We start from the raw sequence: 20045 nt of genomic DNA on the forward strand, positions 1-20045 counted from the left end.
ATCCCATCTACTAGACCAGCTAGCCTCTCTCCATTTATTTATGAGGGCACTTTATTGTATATTAAATTCTCATATAGACCTGGGTTGGTCTCTATCCTTTTTCTTTAGTTTGTCTGTTCTTGCACCAATCTCATTTGACTTGGAGGTTATCTTAATATTTGGTAGGGCATGTCCTCCATCCTTTTTCTTTTTTAAGGTCAGCTCAACTATTTGTTTCATTCTTCCATCAAAGTTTTAGAATAAGTTTAGTGAGTTTATCATAAAAAATGCAACTGAAATTTTGAGAGATTTCATTGACTTTATAGATTCATTTGGAGAAAATTTGACATTCTCAAAAATACTGTTATCCCATTTAAGAGCACGTACTCAGGCAACGATCCGCGTCCTCACTAGAGTTGGAAAGTTTGAACTGACACTTTGTTGCAATTGAGTGGTATCTTACTGCTTATATTTTGATCATTGATGGCGTAAGGAAATGCTACTGATTTTTCTAAATTATACTTGTATTTGGCAATGTTCCTGAACTTTCTTACAGACTCTAATAGTTTAATCAACGTGGTTTTCGAGAAGCTCATTAAACCAAGAAGGCTCCTTCTGATGCCCCCAATCTACTAAGACTCTTCTTAGAGGAATAAAGGAATTTTAATTCACAAACCTATCCTTTCATCAGATCCCAAGTCAAGATTTTAGTAGAATGTTTCTCTGAATGTTCCTCGAGCATGAGGGCAATGAAACACTTCTGGGCAAAAGAGCATTGTAGTTTATTAGATTTGATGAACACACTATATCCTCTTGGAGACTCAGAATGCACAAATTAAGAAGTTCCTAGAAGCATTGCCATATAGAAACCGTTTAACTTTTCCAAATATTTCAGACCACAAAGCTTTCCCAAACAACATATTTAGAGACACCCTATTTAAAAGTATAATCCACAAATTACTTATTTTACACCTTCCATGTCTCAGAAGATCAAGTGAAGTTTGGCAAGACTTGAGCTCTTTCCTATGTGCTTAAGAAATTAAATTTTCTCCTCCTTCTAGATTAGAACCGTATTTTGATGGGTTCAGCGAAGGCAGAGTGAGTGGCTGCTCACTCCCGTTATCTACTTTAAACATGTTTCTTGGTGATAATAGGACTCTGATACATACCTCGCTGAATTAACTTTTAAGTCAGTCTATTTTTATCAGGTAAATTACTTAAACCTTTATTATTGTATTTTCCATTCTGCATTAAAGAAAATCGTTTCATCTTTAGGCTATCTGCAGTGGTTCTCCAACTTGCTGTTTTAGCCAAGGAATTCTTCGCTCAAGGGAAATCTTCTCCTAAGACCATTATGTCTAACAAATAAAAGTTGCGAAGAAGTGTAAGCCCCGGGAAGCTGGAAGCTCAGCTCCACCTGGAGGCGGCCCCACAGAACACAACCTGGGAAAGAGCTGTTAAAATGGAGATGTCCCCAGGGACTCTAAATCAGAATTTAACAAACACATGAACAATTTTAAGAACCTTTGAATCCTAATACATTTTCTCGTGAAAAATTAAAGATTTCAGTGTAAGAGAGTAGTGGAGTGTGGTAGAAAGAAACTGGGACAGCGGCAAGAAACTTAGATTCTAGTCCCAGGTGGGCTACCGTCCAGACGCGTGAATCGGCGCTGTCTCTCGGGCCCATTGACTTGAAGGGTGTGACCGGGGAGGGGACGCTGCAGTGGATGGATCCCTGTGTTCTGCACTGTTCTGTGAGCTCTCACAGGGGTGGAGGTTGGAGGGGACTTCGGGGCCCCACTCCTCCCCGACCCCCTTCAAAAGGAGCAGCTGTTTCCTTTTTTTTGTATTCAGTTTTGCATAAGCTTTCATTTGAACAAAGAGCAGACAGAGTTCTAGGGCTTAAAAAATGGCTCTACTAGATAACCTCTGCAGTCATTTCCTCAAAATTTTGGAGACTTTTTCTTTTTTTAACCAAGACAGAAAATAACCCTTTACCAGGAATAAATCACTTTTAACTGAGGAGCAAATCAGGGTAAAAACTTCTCTTGGTGAAGAACACGAACCAGATGGCTATTTCCAGAGGGGGCAGAGGGCCCGCACCTTTAAGTTGGACACAACACAGCGCTAAGTTTCCACTGGAAGCCAGTTAAAGGCACAAACATAATATTCCACTTTTCTGTCTTTTGTTTTGTTACCCAAATGTGATACTCACTGAAAATACTACACACAAAAAACTCAAGAGACTGATTAAAAAAAACCTTACTTTATTTTTATTAGCTTTAAAAACAAAACTTGTTACAATTAATCACGAAAATTCCAAAAAAATTACATTCTGCTTTTGTCACCTTGATAGGACAAGGAATGTTTAAATGTCCTCAAAACAGAGAATAGCCAAAGTTGACAAATAACAAACTACTACAAACTATGGATTGCCACTTCAAGCACACTAAAATATGGAATACATACATGTTAATTACTGACCAGTTTCTGGAAGTACAATGAATATTCACTACAGTTTATAGTACCAGAAAGGTAACATGCCCCAAATATAATTCAAGATCACAAACATGTTCAGATAACATAATAAGTTCAATTAAGATAGAAGAGAAATGATGGAGAAACTTTTCTTACTCGGAGGATGCGCACAGGACAACAGAGATGGAACTCTACACGCACTGGGGCCCCCACTTCGGGCTGAGCAGCAGTGGGAAGAGTATGGCACAATGACAGATGAGCCACCTTCTCTCTCCTCAGTCCCCAGTTCAAGTCAGGAAGATTGGGGACTAAATAGAAAACAATACAGAAAACACAGATTATCTGCATAGATAGAAATCTTCCATCACGACAAGAATGAACATTCAGTCAAAGCGATGCAGGAGTTTCAAGGGTTTGCAGGACACGATTTTGTTTCAAAAGGAAATGCAGATTTGCAAGACAGACCACACGGCGGACTTGGTAAAAGGTCTTCACACTGTTGATTAAGTGGGCAGAGACACTTTGACTCTGGCCCAAGGTTAGTTCCTCTTAACCTTGGCTGGAAACGTCTATTTTGAACACAACCCTTTTTATTACAATCTTTTTGGTCAGTGACCCTAGCAGCCGTTGCAATCTTCAGTGGCTTTGTTGCTTGTATACTGGGTAACAATAACAAGACTCTCCAAATGATTAACATTTCCCCTGATTCATGATTAAAGAAAACAATAGCATTCCACTGAAGATGTTCCGGCCGACCCACACTCCAAGGGGAGTTTAAAAAGCAAATGAGTATTTATCAAATTCTTGGGCAAGGTTCATAAATCTTAGTCTTTAAATTTATGTACCTGTTTAAAAGGTGAGCTTCTACGGCGTGGACTTACCTCCCCAGCTGGGACACAACTATTTCCCTAAGTCTTTTGTTTTATGATGTTGTCACAGTAAGTCTTTCGTTCCGTTATGTTGTCACACTTATTATATAAGTAATTTGTTTCCTTTCATACAGGAAGATGTAAACACAAATGTGCAGAAAAGGAGCCCATGGGAAGGAAAAGGAAGGGTGGACCAAGCTCGCCTGTCCAACAGGCACGGAGTACAGGGCACTGGAGAAGAGGGAGGGACCCAGCGCACGGCGAACCTGACGCACCGAAGAATCCCGCACATCTCCCGGTACTCAACGGCGTTTGACATTTTTCCCTTGAGCAATAAAGCCATGGTCTGTGAAAGAGTCCATATAAAACTACGAAGCACACGGCAGTCTTCGATCTTTAACAGGAGTCTGTCTCACAAGCACGGAGGGAGAGGGTCACTCCATCGTGAACTATTTCCAAACCGTATTAGATCTCACGCTGCTTCATTACAGTCCCATCTCAGGATGACCGTTTACATCTTACTCTCACTACTATTAAAATCTAGGACAGCCCATATAAAATGTCAACTCAACTGCTGGCTACCAAGATAACATTATTTAAGTGGATTCCAATCCCTATGGTACAATGATAAAAACACAAAACGTGGAACCTCAAATACATTAATTAAAATTACTAAATCACTGCCTTCATCAGATGAGATTTTCCTTACTCGTTATATCCCCATCAGGCTAAAAGAATTTTTTCCCTCTTTTTTGTTTGTTTTCTTATTATAGGGATTCATTGCTTCTGACTGTCTTTTAGAGCCAGTGCAAGAAAAAGTAGACAAAGCACCAGCATGGGAGTGGGGGGCACCAATTCTAGTCCTGGGGCAGCCTTTCTGTGGCTTCGAAACCAGTGGCATCACCGTAGTTTTCTAATTTGAGTAACATGAGGATTAAACACTATATGATTTCCAAAGTCGCCCTTGCCTCTGTAATTGAGATTGAGAAAATAAAATCTTTTCACTTTATATCACATTCTTAAAAGATGAAAGTAATGTGAATGGGAACCAAAAACAACTTTCCTAAAAGAATGAAAAGTGCTGTGCCTGACCTCTGCCTCCCGGTGTCTCTCATTCAAACGTGCCATAACCCACCATGTTCTATTTAAACCTTTATGTTGAACTTAAAGTTCCTAGCAGCTTCTCTTTGGCTCTTAATCATTGACAGGCTTTAGTATATAAAATTTTGAAGAAGGAGAATGTGAAAAGACGACTTCGCTTCCCACCTGTTCTTCAGCTCTCCAAGCGAGGGGACTGCTCTCACCATGTCTGCCTCTTAGCACCTTAGGCTAGCAGATGCTCACACCACTACACTTTGTAAATGGATTTATTTCTGGTTCCATCAGGTGAAAGAACCTGGAACACACAAGCCAATGCATCACAGGACCTGTCCACCATCCTTATTAAAGGTTATGATTTTCCTATCCCTCACAAATGTTTTTTTCCTAACACAAAGCACTGTTTTCTTTCCTCTCAATTTTCTAAATAATTTGATTCCCAAGAAGAGGCTATGATTTCTGAAGAAAAATGGCTACTATACTATCAGAGTTAAATCTACTAACACAATTCCAAAGAAGAAAAAAATATAAACTTATTAAAAGGAACTAAAAAACAAAAGATACACAACACTCATCTCTTGTAAGATGGGTACAAGAACTGGATATAAAATAGCCAAAAAGGAGAGACCATAATACCTGCTGAGATCTTGGTTGATTTCACAATATTAAAAAGTTAATAGGCATTTGGTAGTTTTTCTTTTAGAGTTCACCTTTTGGAAATATTACACTAGAAAGAATGCAAATATTAATGTTCTCCATTCAGAAAAGTTATATATACATATACACATATATATGTGTATATATCTAATTTAATATATATTTAATTTTGGTTTAAGTTTGTCTTCAATACTCTCAAAAAAAAGAACAGAGAAAAAGAAAAACTTGGGTAATTTGCATTGTTTGACTGTAAAAAATAATTTTATGTTAGGGATAGAATATTATTCAATTGGAAGGCAGAGAATGAAAGCTAAGCCAAATAATAAAACATCATGAATTTTGATCACTTAGAAAATTATAGTGAATAAATATTACCTAAAAGGACATTCAAAAATTCCCACCGAAATGCATACACTGGAAAATGAATACATTTCCTGACTTACAGGGTCCATTCTGCAATGATAAGTTAGTGCAAACAGATAAGATTAAAAACTGGCAAAATGCTGAATTTCAAACTGCAAAATAAATTTACTAAGTGGCTGTCAGTTAAATTGCCAAATGACGATCTGAATTCAATAAATTGCTTATGGAATGACAAATTTCAACTGAATTTACATTGAGACTTAGCAGTGGTGGGTACATATAAATAGAAGTTCACCACATCAGAGTATTTGAGGGCAAGGGAAACACAGAAGACTTTTTTTTGCGATATAGTTTAAGTCCTCAGAAGTAAATTCTACCATAATAAGAACATCTAAACCACAACATGTTATCAAAAATGTACAGGCCTCATGGCCTGAACTTCTGCATTTTTCTGTCTTTGTAGGGGCAGCCATAGTGGTTTCTTAGTCCAGACTCACGGGTAACCCCTTCCCAGACACAGCAAGGAGCTCCAGAGACCTGCCAGCAAAGCGAGCAGAGAATCAGCGGAGTGGCCGGACCAAAAGCACAGTGCGCTCAGCTCTGAGGTGCTCCCATGAAAAGGACTTCAAAGTCTGACCAGACCATGAAGAGTTAAAAAGACGCTTGCTTCTACTTTACCCAGTTCAAATACACACTCTGAAACATAGGTGAGAAACAATTGTTTTAAGGAAAAATGCCACCTGGAAGGCAGAGTAAAATATTCCACCAAAAAGAAAGTCTGGATTGACTAAACGGTCTCCCCCATCTTTCCCTAATTCATAGAGGTAGACTATATGCGACTTTTCTTTCAAAGCAAGCTGACAAACGTTTAAATGGACAATCTTAAAACGGTCTTCAGAAAATCTTATCATCACCTTTCTAATTCAAAGTCTATAAATGATACACACAATTATGTATAGCGTAGAAAAACTCAACTGGCGGCTGAAGACAGTTTGGTACGCTCTAGGCTAGGACACGGTCACAAATGGCAGACCGCAGCAGCCACCTGAGGTCGTAACCAGGCAAGCTTACCGGTGACACGTCCCACTTCCAAAGTAGCAGTTCTTTCTCTAGGAGAGACAACAGCCTGCATTACTCTCCTCCAATTTCCAGGGAAGAAAGAGAAGGACATGCACACAGGTTTGCGCCACTTGATTCTGACAGTCAAAGGGAATTTGGCATTTCCTCCCCAAAGGTAAAGAAAAAAATACTTGAGAAAATTGATTTTCTACGAATTATTCTATATTTCAGGTTTCTTTTCGTGCAAAAAATTTCATGTATACTGAATAACAATCAACCTTTCATCAAGAGATTAGTTAGAAGCTATTATACCAGTACAAAAATACCCACACTAAATTATTAAAATTGTGAGACTATTTTTAAATTCATAAAAACGGTACTGCACTCAATGACTATAGCTGTAGTTTCTGGGTACCCCTGCTACACGGAATCAGGAAAATTAACATTGCTGGAGGGAGCCATTTTCCTAATTTGCTGTTTAAAAATGGTCAAGAGTTGCCGCATGTTGGGGATAATTCTTTAAAGTGCTGTTCAGAATCTCAGTTACAACCGTGAACAGGCACGATCAGCTGCTCCTCTACACAAGCACGCCCACAGTGCAGGCTTGGGGACAACACACTGCCCTTCCTTAGCCCCGGCCTCGCCACACTGTCCGCAGCGGCGCCGGGCAGGGAGGCAGGACCTCCACGCCCGCCTCCAGCCCCGCCTCCACGCCCGCAGACGCAGGCACCTGCCCGCCGCGCCGCCGCGGCCTCACAGCGCACGCGCGAGGGTCTGGGGGGCGCTCAGCGCCGCGGCTGGAGGGTCGGGGCGCCGCGTCTGGGTAATTTTCTGTTTGGGGTTTTTTGTTTCTTCTTCCTCTTCAGTCTCACTCTCACAGACGTGGACCACCACGCTTGGCGTCGACTCCGTTCCTGCGTGAAGTTCGTATTTCTCTCCTGTGGACGTAAACGGCAAAAAGGAGGGTTTCGTCTCTTGAAACTTCTTGTTCTACGCATGTTTCAATCGCTGATTATCGGTTTTTAAGTCTTTAAATCCTATGTCAGAGTACTTTTCCTTGTATTGGCATTAGAGCTCTGATACTCTAAGGTTCTTAGAAAGTTTTACCATTTCGAGAAATTAGCTGCTGAGGACTACTGAGCTCTTGGGGGTTAAAATGGAAACGCTCATTACTGTTCCATGAACAACAGGCATGAACGTGCTTAACCTCCGAACGGTTTCAGTTTTCCCTGGGGAGACAGGTAACCTCCAGGCAGCAGGGGCGATCGCCTTAGTACAGGACCCCAGACATCCAGGATACAGCTCTGATGTCTAATGACACCACCAAGCCACTCCCCTCAAACGCCTCTTGTATCCCCCATAGGACACATAACGTTACCTTCAGTGGACAACTAGAACCAGCAACGGCACTGACTTCTTACATTATTTTAAAGGGAGGAGAGAGTTAGGGAAATTAAATAGCAGGAAAAAAGAAATGAAAAATAAATACATGAGAAAAATTTGGAAGGGTTGATGTGGTATCACCACCAATTTCTTGAAATACTGTTCAAGGCCGAGGGTGTTGGTCTGGTACTTACACGGGGTGAGGAGAAGGCAACTAGGACTCACTCAGCGCCTGTTCCGTGCGAGAACTTGTAGCAGTAAAAACTGGAGTACATTTATTGAATATCACATATCTATCATTTAACCCCTATAACCACACTGAAAGGTAGCTATTATCTTACAAATCCCTATTTTATAAATGAGAACCCAGAGGCTCAGAAAATTGAAGCTCAGTAACTTGCTCCAGATCACAAAGTCAGCAAATGCTAGAGTTTGAGCCAGATCTGTGTGACGTCATCCTCCACGCTGCTCATGCTGCCACTAGGCGGCTAGAGCACAAATTGCTGAATATGGTCTTGAATACAAAAGTTTCTTGGGGGAAATAACAGGAAAGACAGAAAAGTTTGTTACCTGGTCCGAGTTTGGAAACGGCGCAGAGTAAATCGTAATTGATAACAGGCATCGCGTCTTCGCCCTGCTTCCACCCCACTGGAGGGGACGCTGGGGGCGAGATGAGGAACTGCTTGGCCGGCTGGGGCGGCAGTAAATACGATTTGTCCCGTGTTTCACCGGACACCTGCACCTGAAGGGAAGGAGACACTCAAAATTTGGGACTGGGCTATTTCCTCCTTTTCCTCTTTATGTTAACTGTTACATCTCTTTGAAGAAAATCAGAAACTCCTCTTTAACAGTTTCCATCTCTCGGTGGCTGGGTCGGGGTCTGTTCGGTTCACCACTGGACACTCAGTGCGCAGCACAGAGCCCACACGGATTCGGTGCTCAGTAAATATTAGCTGAATAAAAAACCGAATCGATGAATGAACAACGAACAGTACTAAGCGCTAGATTCCAATTTTAGAAGAGATTAGGTTCTATCGTCTCCATCTCGATCGACCCCACAAGAAATGTCCAGACGTCTCTTACTCAGGTTTTCATTCGGAGTGTGAGACAACAAACCTCTTTTTTTCTTTTTTAATTTGAAAGCTAAGACCAAGAAAAAACGACTCTGTTGAAAATAAAACAGTGTACTTAATGCAAGAGTAGAGCTCTAATGCCTTTATTTCACCAATTCTTCCAAGAAGAAATCGGTTTCTGAGTCACACCAGTGCGGGATTCGAATAGTAAATACAGCCCATCCTTGGGAACCCACAGGGTCCTCTGCAGTTTCAAAGTCTGAGAGAGCCTTTCTATACAGAGCTGTGGCACCCCGCTGGCCACCCCTCAGGCCAGCAGCCATTTTCTATGAGGTGTCTCAAATGAACCCAGAACACAGAAATGACTTCAGAGACTGTTTCCTCAATTCTCCCAAGGATGTTACAGCACCAGGGCCACTGCAGACGCACGGCAGGAAAGCTAACCCACTGAGCGTGAAGTGGTGGGGCTTCACCCGCACGGGATCCCAGCTGAGGAAAGCTGCCAGGAAAATGAATTCCTTTAACTAGTAGTCCAAGCAAAATGAAGTCAGGAGGGTAAATCTGCTCAATAAATAAATTTATATAGCTGTAAAATAAAGAAAAAATGTTTTTACATTATTTGCTGATCAGGATTGTTCATTTCAAAGATCTCTGACATATAGAAAGTGGAGAACTGGTAAAATTTTTGGATGGGGAAAGGCAAGTTTAGAGAACAGAGCCCTTTGCACCAGAAGTACCTGTGCAAAATACAGCTTCAGCTTCCTCCCGTTGAAGTCTGTCTCGTGGAGTTCTATCCGAGCCCTGGCTGCTGCTTCCGGTTTGCTGAAATTTATTCTGACTCTTCTAAAGCTTTTAAACAACTGAAATGTAACTTGGTCATCGTAGACGGTGAACAGTGCTTCGAATCTCTCCTGTAAATTGAGGAGCAGCAGGGCCGAGAAAATGGGGGGAAAAAGGAAAAATCTTTAACAAAAGGAAATTTAAACCCTTAAGCATAAGTTATGGGATAAGTAATTCCCTAATAATAAAGGATTAAACATAAACTCATTATGATTCCTCCTCCCTCCCGCCCCCCAACTCTGAAAAAGCATATTTTTCCTGCAGGTCTACAAGAACAGGCAACTTGTTATTCATATGCTAAATTTTGAAATTTTCAAATATTAAAAGCAATTAACTTTATTAAATATTATATAGATTTAAATTATAAAATAAATGTAATTATAAAATAAATGTAAAATACACAAAACGATACAAACATGCCCAAGTACAGAACAAGGACACTTCTACGGTTCTGAAGTCCCAGTGTGCCAGAGTTGTTTCTCCCCATCCCATTCCCTCCCTCCTTCAAAGAAACCATTTGAGATTTTGTGCTTATCATCCCCTTGCTTTTCTTTAGTTTTACATTTATTTGTATCCCTAAAGATTTAATCACGCTACATGTCTTCTTCTATAACTTGTTTGCCTTCCATTTTCTTCCTAAGATTCTCCGTTGTTGCTGTAACTCTTAGCCATCCTTTTTCACTACTGCATAGTATTCTATTGTAGAGTCGCAGCAGGATTTCCCTAAAGCTGTTGGGATTTGGAGCCTCCAGGTTTTTGCTACTACTGTGCTGCTATGAACATTCTTGGTACCCATGTGCATGAGTTCCTCTGGTGTACACACCACAAGTGGCTCTCCTGGCCTCAGTGTTGGCACATTTTTAACTTTAGAAGATAAGCCAAATAGTTTTCCAAAGTGTTTGTACCAGTTTACTAAGAGCAGAAGCATGTTCCGGTTGCTTCCTACCTTTGCCAGCACTTGATATCGACTTTTACATTTTCATCAGTGTGAGGTAGGGAATATGAAATGGGCTCTAATTTTGGCTATAATTCCCGTTTCTCTGAATAATCACGAGGTTGAGCCTCTTTTTATATTTATTGGCCATTTGGAGTGCCTCAACGTGATATCCCGTTCATATCATTTTTTGCTCCTTTTTCTATTGGGTTGTCTTTTTTTATTGAGTCATGGGAGTTCCACAGAGACACTAATTCTTTGCCAATAACATATGCCATAAATGTTTTTTCACAATTCTTCTCTCTGTAGTGGTTTTAGGTTTTTTTTTTTTAACTGAGAAATGTAAGTCTTTTTATTTTATTTTATTGAGGTAACAATGGTTTATAACATTACACAAATTTCAAGTGTATATCATTATATTTCGATTCCTGTGTAGGTTACATCATGTTCACCACCCAAAAACTAATTACCATCCATCACCACACACATGCCTAGTTACCCCTTTTGCCCTCCTCCCTGCCCCCTTCCCCTCTGGTAACCACCAATCCAATCTCTGTTTCTATGTGTTTGCTGTTTTTATCTTCTATTTATGAGTGAGATCATACGGTATTTGACTTTCTCCCTCTGACTTATTTCACTCAGCATAATACCCTCAAGGTCCATCCATGTTGTCACAAATGGCAAGATTTCATCCTTTATTATGGCTGAGTAGTATTCCATTGTGTATATATGCCACATCCTCTTTATCCATTCGTCCCTTGATGGGCACCTAGCTTGCTTCCAAGTCTCGGCTATTGTGGATAATGCTGCAGTGAACATAGGGGTGCACGTACCTTTACGCATTTATGTTTTCATGTTTTTTGGATAAATACTAAGCAGTGGAGTAGCTGAATCATATGGCAGTTCTATTCTTAGAGAAATGTAAGTTTTAAATTTGAATGTTACTAAATATATCCATTTTTTCCTTTGGTGTTGTGTCTTAAGAAACCCTCTGCACTCTGAGATCATAATGATGTTCTCCTAGTTTGCCTTGTTGAAGTTTTATGGTTTCATGTTTAAGTCTTTAGTCAACATAAAACAGATGTTTATATATGAGGTGGCCCCACCCGTAACCACTATCTCACTATCTTTTTTGCTATCACTTTAGATTAGATTGCATTTTCTAGAATTTTATATAAATTCACTTTTTCGGAGGGTGGGTCTAGCCTCTTTCACTGAGCATAAGTATTTTGAGATTCATCCTTGTTGTTGTGTTCCCTTTTTTGATCTTTTTTATTGTCAAGTAGATTTCACCGTATGGATGTTTATCCACTTGCCTGCTGATAGACATTTGGGTTGTTTCTAGTTTTTAACTATTCAAATAAAGGTGCTATGAACATTCATGTACAAGTTTTGTGTAGATATATGATTTTATTTCTTTTGGCTAAATACCTAAGAGTGAAATGGCTGAATTGTACGACAGGTATATGACCGACTTTCAGAAACTACTCAACTGTTTTCCAAAGTCGTCATACCATTTAACATTTCCACCAACAGCGTATGAGCGTTCCAGCTGCTCCACATTCTCATCAACACTTGGCATGGCCAGTCTTTTAACTTTCAGGTGTGCAGATTATCTCACTGTAGTTGTAATTCACATTTCCCTAATAACTACTGATATTGGGCATCTTTTCACAGGCTTATATGCCATCTCTATAACTTCCTGGGTGAAGTGTCTCCTCAAATCTTTTCTCATTTTGTAACCTGGGCTGTCTTCTCATTAAGTTGTAAGAGTTCCTCTGTGTATTCTGGATATAAGTCCTTTGTCACACGTATGCTTTGCAAATACTGCCTCTTGCTTCCCTTTTTCATTTTGAAAGTGTCTTTTGAAAAGCAAAAAATTCTTTATTTTGACGAAGTCCAATTTGTTCACATTTAAAAAATACTTTGTACTTTTTGTGTCTTATTTAAGAATCTCTATTATACCCAAGGTCACTAAAACTTTCTCCTATGTTTTCTTCTACATGTTCTATAGCTTAGTTCCTACTTTTAGGTCTATGATCCACTTCAAGTTAATTTTTGTGTACAGTGAGACAAGGGCCAGAGTTCATTTTCCTCCCCATGACTATCCCTTTGTTCCAGCACCACCTGTTGCAAATGTCCTTTCCCCTGAGCACTGAAAACGTAATACACAGTTGAGAGAAATTAAAGGTCCGTTAACTGGAGAGAGATACCTCTGTCTCCCCTGGGAGTCACTTTGAGACAATATTGGCTCTATGTATATTTATTCCCCATCTCATTAATTTCTGCTCTTACCTTTATTCTTTCTTTGAGTTTGTTCTCTATCTCCTTAGATGGATGCTTAGTCTATTAATCTTTCAGCTTTTCTTCTTTTTAATTTGATTTGTATTTTTGCTGAGGAAGATTAGCCCTGAGCTAACATCTGTGCCAATCTTCCTCTATCTTATATGCTGGTCGCCACCACAGCATGGCTGACAAGTGGTGTAGGTCTATGCCCAGGATCTGAAAAAGCAAACTCGTGCTGCCGAAGTGGAACGCGCTGAACTTAACCACTAGGCCATGGGGCCAGTCCCATCAGCTTTTCTTCTCAATGTACGCAATTAAAGACCACACATTTCTAAGTATTATTTTAGCTGCTTCCCACAAGTTTTGATATTCATTATTTTCATTATCATTTGATTCTAAATACTTTGTAATTTCCATTATGACTTCTCCCTTGTGTCATGAATTGTTTAGATGTCTCCCAGTTCCAAAGAGATGGGAGTTTTTGTTTGCTATCTTTTTAATATCTAATTTATTTTCACCTTTATCAGAGGAGGTTATTGATAGTGATACCAATCCTTTGACATTTTTGAGACTTGCTTTTTGTCCAAGAGGTCATCGTAAATCTTCTATGTGTACTTGAAAAGCATGTGTTTCTGCAGCTGTCAGGCACTGTGTCGTAAATATGTCCAGTATGTCCAGCTTGTGTTCTTGAGAAGTTCCATATACTGATTTGGGTGTGGGTGGGGGGGGTCTATTTGAACTGTGATTACCGAGAGAGGTCTGTTAAAACCTCCCACTGTTAGATGGCTTTATTTTTCCTTGTAATGGTTCATTTGTATTTTGTTCATTTTTTTCTTCATATATTTTAAGATTATGGTATGTTGTTGTGTGCATACAAACTAAGAATTGTTTTCTCTTCCTGGTGAACTGAACCTTTAATCATTAGGTAGTGGCCCTCTTTATCTTTCTCTCTCTAGGAATGCCGTTTGCCTTAAAGTCTATTTTGTCTGATATTAATACAGCTGGTGTAGCTTCCTTTTGGTTATATATTCCATGGAACTCAATTTCCATCCGTTACTTCTAACCTTTATGTATCCCATGTCTGAAATATACCTCATAAAAAGAACGTGTGTGTAAACAAGTCCAGTTTGACCATCATTGGTTTTTAATTGAAGGAATTAGTGCCTTGTTGTGATTACTATTTTTGAATATCTGCCTCTTATCTATTTGTCTCAGATTTTCTGTGTTCACTTCTCTTTTTGCCTTCTTTTCAATTGATTTTTTTCTTTCTCTATTCCCCCCTGAATGAAATTTCTATGAAAGATGCTAATGTACATTTAGCACCTTCTTTAAAGATGCGTAATATCCTATAGCCATGGTTCCTCTTTTACAAAGGCAAAACAATAAAATCTTTTTCTTGAGGTTCATTTGGGAGTACGTAATTCCATAAAAATAGTATTTTTTTTGGTAAAAAGGAAAGTATATGCCCTAAGTATTTTGAGATGGAATAGAACAGGAAAGAGTGAGAGCAATATTTGAGTCATTCCATGAGGCTGAGAAAAAAGTGGTTCTCTTCCCATTTGTTAATGAATTGGGATAATGAAAAACCTAACTTCAATTAGCAGAAGAATAGCAACACTGAATTTTCTTTACCGGTTACTTTCATGCAATAATTGAATAAATGAAATGTAACAAAACAGACGTAAGAAAATCTCAAGCCCTTTAGAAATATTCTTTAGGCTTGCCAATGGTAACACGATAAAAAGAACCTGTGAACTAGCTTTGTTTTTGGACTACGTGAAGATCTTTCAGCTACCTGTTGATAGCGAAGTGAAAATCACATATTCCTTCATTTATTAACTTCTCTTAATTTGAACATTTACCTACCACTTGGCAATATTTCTCCAACTTGATAAAATATACAATGATTTGTGCACCAGTATTTATTCTTCTGATGTTCAAATATCATCCTCATTATTTAGGAAATGGCATTTATCCTAAAAATTATATTAGTTTTGTTTATTCATTTTAAAAAACTATATTAAGCAACCAGCTGCATGCCAGCCCTTGCGTTAAGTGCCAGATTTCCAATGTACTACAAAAGGAAGTGAACTTTAAGATCAATCCTGTTCTTATTGACTACAGTATTTCCACATATTAAAGTAATATGGACAAATAAATACTACAGCGATAGTGAGGATTTTAGTGCTTAAAAAGAAATACAAACACTTAAATATATTAAATACTAATAATTATTAATACTTCTAGGCACATTTCAGTTTCCTCAGCATTCACTTCAAAGATGGCTGGCTTCACTTTGGTGGCCAGGATTCGGTTCCCAGGAACCACATCGTGGAACCACACCACCCATCTGTCAGTGGCCATGCTGTGGCGGCAGCTCACATAGAAGAACTATAAGGACTTAGAACCAGAATATACAACTATGTACTGGGGCTTTGGGGAAGGGGAAAAAACAGGGAAGACTGGCGACAGATGTTAGCTGATAGCTCAGGGCAAATCTCTCCCAGCAAAAAAAAAAAAAAAAAAAAGACAGCCGATTTTATCACTTTTAAATAAAACTGAAGTTGAGATTTTGTGAAATCACATTCCATTTAATTCTTGGTAGATGCTTACTTTAAACATATTTTGAATACTTAGTAAATATCCCCATATGAGATAATTAAGAAATATCAACACTGAACACAATAGAAATGGAAACTAAGGCAGAATTAATTATGGTTTACAAAATATTAGCGTTTTGGAATTCTGTACATTAAATGCTTTTCCTTGCCCAGGGTAAAAGGACCATGTATTTATTCCTAATTCCCCACGACGATGACTTGTCGTAGTAACAATAACACAAGCTATCTTGCAAACTAAACAGCTACTTGCTAAGCACATCCTTCTTTCCTTCAAAACGATTTTTTTCTCATTCCAGGAATACAGTGTAACTGAATGTAGCCTGCAGAGGACAGCAATGGGGTGTACGGCTCTTTCTCTTCTAAATTCCAATACCTGTGAACTGATTAAGAATTATACAAAAACGAAGTCATGGAAGTTTACTAAGTAAGCTTTTTCTAAATTTTGTTAGTTCTTTCTCTCTTTTCATACCGTTTCCCCCTTGATGTAGTATAAATACAATTTGTTAAACGCGTGACTTCCAGCTGTGAGGTGCTGTAGAAAACACGAAAATTAATGTGGAGGCGAAACTATTGTTGTTTCCTACTTGAGGTAAAAGGCAGGACCCCTTAGCTGGCAGCTCTGCCCTTCTGTGAATCCACAATATCAACAGGTAGATTCCCGAGGCTGTGTCCCTGACAGCCTGGCTTTAGGACAGAAGGGATTTAGAAGACTGGAGACAGCCATAATCTACGACACGGATGGAAAATGGCTTGTGACAACTATTAGGGACGTGCAGCTGTTCAGAGTGCATTCAGAAATCAAATTATTTTTCTCCTTAGAACTGTTTTAGAAATAATTCACTTTTATACATTTCTGAATTCTCTAATAACATAAAAACTAACATCATCCTGTTAAAGGGTGATGGTTACACACTTACTTCTGGTAAGATAAGGTGGATCTCATCAAATCAGAATCGTCATTGACCACCCTACTCCTCCAGCGGTCACTTAGTATTCCCTTTTGGCAGTACAACATCTATGGGAATAATATGAATAATTTAGCCTCAAAACCAATCCATGAGGCTTTTCCTGTTATACAAGTTTTCCATCAAATACAGACCAGAGGCTGCCTTCATATGCTGAGACCACTGTGCAATCAATCAGCAGTAAAAATGACACAAATACCTAGCACCTGAAATGTTAGGATAATGTGTAACCAACAACTTTCTTGGGAATTCAAGAAGAGTACTTTGTAGCTGGGCAATAGACATACAAAAATCATAGAAGGAGGAGAGTAGACACCATGCTGTAGGAAGGGAGGTTTCAAGGAGCACCAGGCGAGGATGGCAGCTAAGTGCATATTTCCTGACCTTTCCGGAACTACCCCTGCTCTACTCTGTTCCTCATCTCAAAACAGAGAAGGTGAGGTTTGTCAATTTCACTGAGGAACAAACGATGAAAATGATTTGGCCTTGGCCTTGGACTAAGGAATCCTGAGGCGCCCATCAATTCTGCACATTAGGAAGAAGAGGAACAATGTCACTGCTGATGAGAAGCAATACTCCAAACCATTCAGCAGTGAAATTATCTCCGGCGTCCTAAGGCAAGAGATTTTTTACATTCTATGTCTTCCTGTAGATCTGAAACAGAAAGTTCCATCTCTCCAGCGTCCAGAGGCTGCAGGTTGACCATAATCAGAAGCATAATCAGAAGCAAGGCCCCCATTTCCGCCTGGGGGTAGGCAAATGCCTCTGGTTCTCCTCAGTGTCCTGCTAACTACAGGCAGAGGGATGGACCTCACTGACCAGAATAAAGCACCCACACGCCTGGGCACGGCAAATTTAAAAACTTCACTGTGACAACCTGAGCACTTGTAAAAAGTTCTGGGACCTAAGTTTAGAAGGCTAGAGGGGAGCAGAATACATAAAAATTTAACACCTTCCATAACCTTGTTCTATAGCATTTATGTTGCCTTCAACACCTTTCCAGATCAGAAAGAAACATGAAACTGAATTAAAATTCAAGAAAATATGGAACATTATCTATTCAATATGGATTTTCATTTTAATGGTTACTATGTCTATAAATACATACTCTGCCTTATTGGAATATAAATCCTTAAAGGACTATGATTTTTTCCCCAAATCTCTACAAACCCCTATACCACATACAAGAAAAGTAGTCACACCAACGATAAGTCATTTTTGAGGGAAACTATGGATTGGTATTAGGGTGGGGATGGAAATATTCTTGACTGGAGTGTTGGTTACATGGGTAGATACTGTCAAAACTCATCAAATGGCACACTTAAGACCAGTACATTTCACTGTAGGTGAGTTTTACCAAATTAAAAAAAAGTATCAGGAAACAAGAGAAGGGATGAGATGAGGTGGCTACAGCAGCCAGCTGCAAAGACAGAGGTGGCACCTGCACCCCACCATCACTGCACACAGCCTGTGGGAACTCACCAGAGCCCTGCAGGTGAGCGTCAGCCATGGACCTGGCCAGGATCACAGTGAGGCTGGCTTTGGTCAGCCACTGCTTTCCATCTTCAATTAGGACAACACTTCCTTACTAGTAATTCTGGTTATGAAAAGTCTCCCATTTTCTGTGGTTAAGTTGGAAAAGATCTATGACTGTGATACAGAAGATGGGTGCACAATGCAGAAGCCATTTACAAGCAGTTTGGTGGCCAACTGCTAGCCTCAAAACACCTAAAAAACACAGCCTGCCACCTAAGGAGGGGAATGAGATCCACAACCACAGCCACATTAATACTTACGCTAACCAGGCAGCAGTCAGGATCTCCACCGGAAGAGTCTACACACACACACACACCCCACTTAATTTTCAAGGTACAAAGGTACCGCCCTCCATCAGTGATACTCAAACTCCACAGGCCATTAATAAACAAAAGTACTTTTTATTTGGCGTTTCTGGGGAATATCTATTGGAGAGGCACCATCTTCAAGACCTTAACTGTGAGAACTTCTAACGACATCCCAGCTCTTGACAGTCCTCCAGCAGCAGCAATGGCTTTTGTCTTTTTTCTTTTTAGCCTGTTTGGTTGTTTACTGAAAAGAAAAGTGCAGAGAAGACAGAGGAGCAGATTACAAGGCCCCCTGGAGGAAAGAGAGGATGGAACAAAATTGGGGAGAGAGCAGACAAATGGTGAAAAGCAGAGAATTCTGTCTCCCACTCTACAAGGCCTCTGGCCATCCCGCCGAGCGATTCTGCGGCTGACGGGCATCTGGAAGAGGCGGTCAGATTAGCACGGGGCCACTGTCTATCCAAAGACTCAAGATGGCCTACGACACACTTCATGTTGCAAATTCATCCTGGGCTCAAACATACGGTTTTGATCTAAGACACGAGAGGTGAGAAAGACCACAAAAGTGAGTTCTTCCCCTGAAAACCCTGTGAATTTTCCCCAGGAACAAGGAAAACGGCTTCAGTTGCCCAGACAGCTGTTCCGAGTACTCAGGCTTCAGTTGTCAAGGTCAGTATCGTATATCCATGCCAGCTGCAAGAGGAAACCATGACTCTGCTCTCCAGGATGTCCACTCGAATCTTTACTTCCCTTTTCTTGTGCTTCTCGAGCATGAAGTAGGAAAGTCCAGGTTCAGCCTGAACTTCATGTCCGGCCTCGGGCTTCTGTCAGTCAGGAGAATGGCATGTGCCAGCCTGCAGACGCTCTGATGGCCCAGCCAGAGACACTGCTGTCAACACAGCGGCTTCTCTCCTGTGACCTCAGTGACTAAGCACAGGCTTTGACGAACAAGTACCAAACCCACCTCCACATCCGAGAGGGGGACAGGAATAGATACTATCCACTCCTGAGGACCAGAAGCTCTCCGCTCCTTGGCCTTTTAGCATGGATAAAATATTACTTTCTGCATCCATTAACAGAGACTGCTCACTTCTTCAACATGAGACCATGGAAAGAAGACCCGAGGACTCCACAACCTGGACAGATAACTTTAGGAAGAGCGTATGGTTTCTACCAGCCACTTATCTTCTCAAATAACAGAACTCTGGAGCTAGAGTGCCTGGGTTTGACTCCTGGCTCTATCTTATAGCTGTGTGACCTTGGGCAAGTTACTTACTTTCGCTGTGCCTATAGTTTCCTCACCTGGTGAATGAGGACAACAAAAGTACCCACTTCACGGGGTTATTGTTGAGACAGAGTGAACACTTAAAGCTCTTAGAACAAAGTATAGGCAGTACCATTACTGTCACTAACAGAAATAGGGCAGAGCTTTCACACTAGCCCACCAGCCATTCTGTGGTTACAAAAAAATAGCTGCTCTTCTGGTATGATGTGGATTCCCCAGGAAGGAGGCGAATGCACAGCGCTAACACAACGTGAACTAGACAGCAGGTGCTATCGTGGTTGCCAATGGAAAATTAGACTCTGCCCTTCCTA

The 20045-nt window shown here is 40.2% G+C and overlaps 1 protein-coding gene across 4 annotated transcripts in view; it reads right to left on the reverse strand.

The window, feature by feature from the left end:
* Positions 1 to 2240: 2240 nt before the first annotated feature.
* The window catches only part of RCAN3 (RCAN family member 3), a 41088-nt gene continuing 23283 nt past the window's right edge, over positions 2241 to 20045 (reverse strand). For all 4 annotated transcript variants that reach the window (XM_046661662.1, XM_046661660.1, XM_046661661.1 and 1 more), the window contains 3 exons: positions 9697 to 9870; positions 8457 to 8628; positions 2241 to 7441 (listed from right to left, as the gene is read on the reverse strand). In XM_046661662.1, coding sequence (XP_046517618.1) covers positions 7257 to 7441; positions 8457 to 8628; positions 9697 to 9870 — 531 coding nt within the window. In that variant the 3' untranslated portion in view covers positions 2241 to 7256. The remainder of the gene's footprint in view (positions 7442 to 8456; positions 8629 to 9696; positions 9871 to 20045) is intronic.

The sequence above is a fragment of the Equus quagga genome, chromosome 5 (assembly GCF_021613505.1).
Source record: "Equus quagga isolate Etosha38 chromosome 5, UCLA_HA_Equagga_1.0, whole genome shotgun sequence".
In the NCBI taxonomy this organism is placed as follows: domain Eukaryota; kingdom Metazoa; phylum Chordata; class Mammalia; order Perissodactyla; family Equidae; genus Equus; species Equus quagga.